This window comes from Phocoena sinus, chromosome 19 (genome assembly GCF_008692025.1).
Source record: "Phocoena sinus isolate mPhoSin1 chromosome 19, mPhoSin1.pri, whole genome shotgun sequence".
NCBI classification, from domain to species: Eukaryota; Metazoa; Chordata; class Mammalia; order Artiodactyla; family Phocoenidae; genus Phocoena; species Phocoena sinus.
The window spans coordinates 210,454-218,226 of NC_045781.1; the positions used below are offsets into that span (position 1 = coordinate 210,454).

The window sequence follows — 7,773 nt, forward strand, 5'->3', positions numbered from 1 at the left end:
GCTCAGAGAGAGGATGGGCCCCAAGAGGGGTGGACAATGGCTCAGAGGACCTGCCCTTGAGGAGTTTTGGGGAGCTGGCCCTGTGTGACCCTTCTCCCTACCCCTTGTCTCCCTTCCTTGCAGGAACTTGGGAGGTTTCAGGGGCGGAACCCTGCTGGCAGGTGGAGAGTTGGGGGTGTCACGCCTCTGTTCTTTGGCAATGGCAGATACCTGCGAGGTCTTTGAGGTGACTGAACGGGAGCACCCACTGGGTTGGGGTCAACCTTTCGGGTCTCCACGTGTGCCCCCTGCCTCAGATTCCAAGGCCTGGATCCACAAAGGCTCACGTCCCAACAGAGCTGCTGCTTGGGGCAGCCCCACCCTGTCCACGTCTCTTGGCTGCCAAGGGGACACAGACCTTCGGTGGGCCGCAGACAGGCTGCACCTCTACCCTGAGGCCTCTCAAAGGGACCAGGGTTGAAGCCAGGTCCCTGCCGCTGTGTGATGACACGTTTGCATCGCGCTGGGATGAAACCGGTTTCAGGCTGCTACCACTCACGTCTTTAAAAAGAAACCTTTATTAGAGAGCCTCTCTGGACTCTGTATTGTTAACACCTTCTGAACCATGACCTGGAGGCTGAGGCTGTGGACCTACACAGTGCCGTGCAAGAATTTTCAGTGTCCATCCATTCCAAGCTGTAAGTTCTAGTCTTTTTTTACCCCCAGTAAAAACACCATTAACTTCCCTGCGGGTGAGGCCCAAGGTGGAGATGGGGCTTGTCTGTTGTAGGCCACAAGAAGCCAACCAGGCCCCCACCTAACTTGTCTGCCTCAGTGTCCCCACCCTGTGGGTTACGTCACACTGGGGAGATCTTGGGAGGGCGCCACACACAGCCTTAGGTAATGGCAGGCACGTGGCCACTGGACCCCAGAGAATCAAGCAGCCCCATCTTGTCTCCTCTGCACCTGTTGTTACGGTCACCTCCAGTCAAGGCAGTGGGGATGGGAAGGCTCCTGTATCGCTGACTTCGGTAACAACAGGACACGGCCGAAGCTGAGGCTTGGACCACACTCTGAACGCACCGGCACAGCTGGGAACCATCACTCTCAATCTCCGTCCTTCACCCCGGGACTTCCCGCCCCCACCCTCCTCCACCTCCTGAGGGTCCGCCGTGAGCAGCAAGCCACGCAGGCTTCACCCAGCCCTCAGAGCTGGCAGGCTATCTCTGGATGCCGGGCCGGTGGCCCTGCTGTGGTGCAACTCACGTCCCCTCCCCGTGCCTCAGTCTCCCCATCTGAGAAGCGGGGATACTAGCCACAGCAGCCACCTCACAGAGCTGTCAGGAGAAGCCGTGCAGCGCTCAGAACGGGGCTGGCGGTTGGCACACATTGGCCCTTATCAAGATGCTGCCTGTCAGGGTGCTGCAAATACCCTCTGCAGGGCTGAATCTTTTCTCCTCCCTGGAGGAGGGAGCTGAGGCTCAGAGCCCAGCCACTTGGCCGAAGCCAGTACCCGCCTCCCCCATGACTTCCTGTCTTCTGGGCCTGTTCCCAGGAAGCCCTGGATGAACCGAGGGCTGGGGGAATACGCTGGGGGTAGGGGTGGAGAGGTTCCACACAGACCCTGCAGGTTGGGTGTAAACCTCAGAAAGTTCTCAGGACCACCTCCACCCCGCCCCAGCGCTTCCCGTTCGCGCGCACAGTCAAAACATGGGCGAACTGGCAGCACCACGCTGGCCTCCCCCGGCCTTCGTTCAGCGCGACCCCTTGGGGCTGGAGGAGTGAGCCGTGGCCGACGAGAGGCAAATCTGGTCACCACGTGCAGGGGGAACGGCAGTGCACGCGCAGAGCTTCTCCACAGCGTGGCTCTGCAGAGGGCGGGGCCCCGTACCCATGGAAGGGACTCACGACAGGCCGGGGAAGGTCGGGGCTGCGACCTCAAGGCTCAGCCGTCTTCGGAACCGCGGCTGGGCCCGAGGCAGCAGTGGGCCCGGCCTCCCGCCCCAGTGTGCCTTCACACGATGCCCCAGAAGGAGGCCTGGCCTGGGGGAGCGGGCTGGCCCGGGGCCGCCGCGCTGGCTTCTCACCGGTGTGGAGCCTCTGGTGGTGGAAGAGGGCCGGGCGCTCGCGGAAGGCGCGGCCGCACTGGGCGCACACGAAGGGCTTCTCGCCCGTGTGGATGCGTCGGTGGCTGAGCAGCACGGCGCCCTTGGCGAAGGCCTTGCCGCAGTCCGAGCAACGGAAAGGCCGCTCTCCCGTGTGCAGCAGCCGGTGCTGCCTGAGGTTGGAGCTGTGGCTGAAGGCGCGGCCGCACTGCGCGCAGGCGAAGGGCTTCTCGCCGGTGTGCACGCGCCGGTGCTTGAAGAGCGACGAGCCCTGGCTGAAGGCGGCCCCGCAGAGCGCGCAGGCGAAGGGCTTCTCGCCCGTGTGCGTGCGCTCGTGCTGGATCAGGTGCGAGTTGCGGCAGAAGCTGCGGCCACAGCGCGTGCACGCGTAGGGCCGGCCCCCGGCGTGGATCTTGCGGTGCTGGCTGAGGTTGGAGCGGTGGCTGAAGGCCTTGCCGCACTCGGCACAGCGGAAGGCCTTCTCGGCCGTGTGGATACGCTGGTGCCGCACCAGCGAGGAGCTGTGCCGGAAGGCCTGGCCACAGGCCGGGCACGTGTAGGGCGTCTCCCCGCTGTGGATGCGCTGGTGCTGCGTCAGGTGCGACGTCTGGCTGAAGGCCTTGCCGCACTGCGCGCACTCGTACGGCCGCTCCCCGGTGTGGGTGCGCAGGTGCTTCAGCAGGTCCGAGCTCTTCACGAACACCTTGCTGCACGCCCTGCACTCGAAGGGCTTCTCCCCAGAGAGGAGGCCGGGGCCAGCGTGCAGGGCCTCGCCCAGTTCGGCCCAGGTCGGGGGCTCTGAGACAGCGAGCAGTCTCTGAGGCTCGCGCCAAGCCTCACCCATTCCTCGGTCCCCCTGAGCCTCTGGGGCGCCCGGGAAGGCTCTCCCCGGGGCCTCACATGCATACAGCTTCTGCCGCTCCGATGCCCTCGGCTGCTTGCCCGGTGCGGGGTGGTCTGCGAGGGCCTTCTCCCCGGGTGGGGCCCGCAGAGAAGAGGTCAGCCGCAGGCTGACGCTGGCCTCGCCGCTTTCCCAGTAGATCACAGACACCCCTGTGGGTTTCCTCTCCCGAGAGGGGGACACGCCGCGCCGACCCTCCAGGCTTTTCCCACGCTCAGAGGCACCAGCGCTGGGGAGAACCCTAGTCGGTGCCAGAGGGGGGCCGTCCTGGAAGGCCCCTGGCAACGCTGCTTCTCCAGAAACATCTCTGTCCTCTGCCAGATGAGGGGAAGCTGAAGGACCAGAAACGGTGGACGCCTGGGTCACCCAGACAGGCCGCGTGGGTAAGCAAAGGGGCCCGCGGGACCGGCCGTGGAGGCTGGGGAGAGGAGCTGGGGCCAGACTCCCTTCCTGCACGGAGCCCGTCCCCGGGGCACTCCCCAGGTGGCTTTGCCCCTTACACTGATGGCTACCTGATGGAACAGATTTTACTCACCAGCTCTGCTTGCTGACTGCCTCTCCCCTAGCAGGGTCAACCCCACAAAGGCAGGACCAGGAGCGGCCTGGGCAAGGCTGTGTCCCCAGTGCCGCGAACGGGACTGGCCACTGCAAGTGCTCAATGATGAACACGTGAACAAACGGCCCCACAGATGAGGTGGTGAGGGAAGACGGGCAGGGTGTGAGGCCACACAGACTGGCTGAGGGTGGGATTCTGAGCAGGTCTCACCACGGCCTGGGGGTGGCCCTTGAGCTCCCCTTCAAGGGCAGCCAGAGCCGGGGCCTCAAGAAGAGGCTGATGGTGAAAGGAGCCGGTCGGGTGGGAAGCTGGAGAGGAGAGCATCCAGGAGGGAAGGTGGACAGAAGCTTGGCCATAGGTTGGCCCCCAAGCTCACACCCCCGAGCCCCCACTCACCAGGGCTCGGCCTCCTCTGGGCATTCCTGGCCAGGGTCACATCTGTCCCATTGAGAACCCAGGGCTCCTTGCCACACTCAAGCTGGATGACCACGTGGGGTCGGGAGACGGAGAGTCCTGTGAGAGAAGACTAGCAAGTGAGGGGTCACCCCCGGCAGATGGCAGGAGTCAGGGCTTCGTGGGCCACGGACGGCATCATCTGTGCAACCAAGGATACCCGAGGTCACATCACAGGGCAGGGATCTCAGAGCAGCTCGATGGTTCCTGTGAGGAGGACCGTGCTGGCAGCACCAGAAGGGGACTGAGCAGAGGCACCACAGCTGACGGGGACACTCAGCCAGAGGACGTGTGGCTGCTCACAGGCTGCCGGGTGGTAAGAGGTTAGTGCCGGCAGCCTAGCCTGGCAACACATGAGCTCCCCATGGAGGACCCAGGCTTACCCAGCGAGGCCAGGAGCGTGAAGTTCTCCAGCATCACGCGGCGGTACAGAGCCCTCTGGGCTGCGTCCAGGAGCCCCCATTCCTCCCGGGAGAAGTACACAGCCACGTCTTCAAAGGCCATTAGGCCCTAAGAGAGTTGGAAGATGGACATGATCTAAGCTACAGCTGTGTGAACCAAGACCCAGCTCCGTGCCCCAAAGGCTACCTCCGCTCGTGTCCCTCAGATGCTCACCCTCCTCCCGCAAGGCTCTGCAGATGGGACTTCCCTCACCTGTCTGGACCACTCCCCTCCACCTTCCCCATCTAGGCCGTAGATGCCTCTTTAACCCGACCTGGCCACTCTACACAAGGCAGCCAGAGGAAGCCCCTGGCCTTCTGCCACACCAAGGCCAGCCCCTGGCGTCCACTCATTCTCCAGCCTTTGCACAAGCTGAGCCTCCCCAAAGGTGCTCTCATTGCTCTTGCATAAGTAACTGTACAAGTCCCAGCTGCAGAGCCCCCAGGACATGCCCATCCCTGTAGGGATGCCCTCTCCTGCTGAACTTGCCTGACATTTTAAGGTTGCTCTTTGAACCTGAAGGACTGGCTGATCCCCTCCAGTTGCCACAGGGGTGGCGCCAAGGATCTGGTGGGCACACGAGAAGCCATTTCCCTCCTCCCTCCATAGCCAGGCCCCCTCTATTTCCTCCTCAGGTGGCTTCCCTCACCTTCCCTTCCCTCAGCCACCTGCCAGACTTCCCCTGACAGCCCCAGGGACTGCCAGCCATTCCTCATCTCCCTAGAGCCCTAACTGCCCATGCCTATCCCTGGCTGAGTCTGTGAGATGTCCTAGGCTCTACCTCACTGAGAACATCAGGACTCTGTCCTTGGACATCTACAATTCCAGGTCCATGTGACACCTCCACTCTGAGACAGCACAGACTCTTCCCAATTTCCCCCTGAAATCTACTGTCCCTTCAAATTCCTAATTTTATCTACAGCAGCTCCGTTCTTTTTTTCTCTGTCCCATTGAGTGACAGTTGCCGCTGGCACAGCCCCAGGGCAAGGATACAATCAAGGGTTTTCAATTTCAGCACCAGCTACCAAATCCTGGCCCCACTGCCGGGGGGGGGGAGGACCTGTGAAAGTGCTAGGCAGCTCCATTCTTTTGGGTGCTGCGGCGGAAAACCTTAGACTGGCCCTTCACGCAGGACACTCCCGCACACCCCGCACTTGATGCATCAGCAGATCTATCCAGAATCCAACGGCTCTTCGCACCTGCACTGCCCGGACTGTGACAGTAGCCTCCTCCCTGCACACCGCCACGCCCCTCTGCTTCTGTTCTCCACTCAACAATAGGTGGAATACCCTAAAAAATCGTTAACTTAAAGCATGTCCAGTCTCCCGGTGCCCTCGGCATAGTCTTAACTCCTCGGCCTGCCCTTTCAGACATACATATCTTCTCCCCGCCGAGCAGCTCAGTTCCGGAAGCGCCTACACTCAGGCTTCCCTCCCAGGTTTTGCAGACGGGGGACCCTCCCCTTGGAACTTCCTTCTACACCTCACCCCCTTAGCTGCCAGAAGTGGGGATCCCACGCGTGCACTCCCAACCGGCCGGGACAGCAGGGCCTAGGACGAAGCGCGAGGGGAAGACAAGACGTCCAGGTAAAGTGCCTCCCTCGATCGGGGCTCGGGTCCATGAAGGAGGCATCCGGGTGGGTGGGGGCCTGGGGTTCCCGCTACTCGCCTGCGCCGGGTCTGTCTGCGCCGCCGCCATCGGAACCGCAGAAAGGTGCGGGCGCTCAGGCTCCGGGCCTCTCTCCCAATCCGTCAAGGGCGCCGCGTCGGGACGGCGTGGAGGCCGGAGCACGTGGCTTGGGGGGCGCACACGCCGCACCCCGGGAAACTGAGGCCGGGGACTGGCCGTGGGCCCCCGGGCTCGGCTGCCCGTGCCTCGGATCTCCGCCTGCACGTCCTCGCTGCCCGCACGTCCTCGCTGCCCGCACCTCGGGTCTCCAGACCCTTCCGCAAAACCGGCCCCGACCCGGCGATCTCCGGCCGTCACCGGCGTGGCCCGACGCCGGCAGCCCAAGTGACAGTCCCGGACGCCGGAAGTCCAATCTCGCGAGCCCTCATTGGCCCGTGGCGCGCTGCGGACGCACGCGCAGAGCCTTCTGGCTGCCGGCGCGGTAGGCGGAGCGCGCCTGGTCTCCATGGCAACGGCCAAGCGCCGCCGCCGGAGCCTCTGGGAAGTGGAGTCTGCGGCAGCTCCAGGCTTCCGGGCTGAGCGTGGGGTGGGGTGCTGGCGGGGTCGTCAGCGCTGCGGTTGAACGCTGAATTGCTGAGGGCCCGGGAGGGCCTCCCCCACCTCCCACCCCCGCCCAGCGCAGCACCGGGGACGGAGCACGACCGGGGTCCCATCCCATCCCCGCCTCCTGGGGCCTCGCACCAGGGCTGGGTGTGACCCCCCCCCCCCCCCGGGTCAGCGTCCTGTTATGGTTGGGAACAGCCCCCACGCCGAGTCGCAAGGCCCTAACCTAAGTTTTTCTAGCGTCTGAAATCATTCTGAGACTTCCTCCACCATCTGTTTTCTTGGCTCAACTGGGCCGCGCAAAAAGTACTTTCCCCGACTCACTTGTCCCTAGGTCGTCTACGTCTTGCCTTGCCCCGCACGTCATGATGTTGATTCCCTGTTCCTTTATTTGGGGGGGAAGGGGGCAACCTACATGGGTACGACACATAAAATCAAATGGAAGGGTAGTCTCAATGCAGACTGACTACTGCTGGCAGAGAGTAAAAGGTTTTCTCTTTGTTGTTTCACTCTGAGGGTCTTTTTTTCAGGGTTCTTAGTCCTCATACACAAAATGGGACAGTAATGGTACCCACCGCATAGGGCTATTGTAAGTTAATATGGAACCAATCTGTGTCGAGTTCATTCACTCTGTCTCCCTCCCTGCTTACCTCCCTAGGTAAGTTATAAGTGATTGTTATAACATCTATATCAGCTCTGTCTGCAGTATCACTACTCTTTGTAAATCCTTGTAATGCAAGAGATAACATCAGTTTTGGAGTATTTGTGTGTAAATTTTGCTCACTTTGAAATAAATGAAGAAAATCTAATGTATTCGTGGTTAGGGAATGTTTCTTGCCATTCCAGTAAAAAAGAATGTTTGAGTCCCTCCCTGGTGGTCTAGTGGTTAAGACTCCATCCTCCCGATTCAGGGGGCCTGGGTTCATCCCTGGTCAGGGAACTAGGTCCCACATGCTGCAGCTAAGAGCCCACATGCCGTAACTAAAGATCCCGCATGCCACAACGAAGATCCTACATGCAGCAATGACTAAGGGCCGGCACAGACAAATAAATAAATAATTAAAAATACTTAAAAAAAGAATGTTCAAATCCCACGTGAGGTTCAC

At 61.6% G+C, this 7,773-nt stretch overlaps 1 protein-coding gene and 1 non-coding gene across 4 annotated transcripts; both read right to left on the reverse strand.

Annotated features, from left to right (window-relative positions):
- Positions 1 to 534: 534 nt before the first annotated feature.
- On the reverse strand, positions 535 to 6,464 carry ZNF324 (zinc finger protein 324). 3 transcript variants are annotated; one of them, XM_032614936.1, is made up of 4 exons: positions 6,104 to 6,464; positions 4,378 to 4,504; positions 3,938 to 4,054; positions 535 to 3,317 (listed from the first exon to the last, which is right to left on the reverse strand). In XM_032614936.1, the coding sequence occupies exons 1-4, from the start codon at positions 6,131 to 6,133 to the stop codon at positions 1,918 to 1,920; spliced, it is 1,674 nt and encodes a 557-aa protein (XP_032470827.1). In that variant the 5' UTR covers positions 6,134 to 6,464; the 3' UTR covers positions 535 to 1,917. The 3 variants fall into 3 exon arrangements, with proteins under 3 accessions (XP_032470827.1, XP_032470828.1, XP_032470829.1); XM_032614937.1 differs by lacking the exon at positions 6,104 to 6,464 and adding an exon at positions 5,923 to 6,092; XM_032614938.1 differs by lacking the exon at positions 6,104 to 6,464 and adding an exon at positions 5,812 to 5,816.
- On the reverse strand, positions 5,376 to 5,510 carry LOC116744830. The gene has a single exon (XR_004347160.1). It is a non-coding gene; the product is annotated as a small nucleolar RNA SNORA30/SNORA37 family (small nucleolar RNA).
- Positions 6,465 to 7,773: the final 1,309 nt, after the last annotated feature.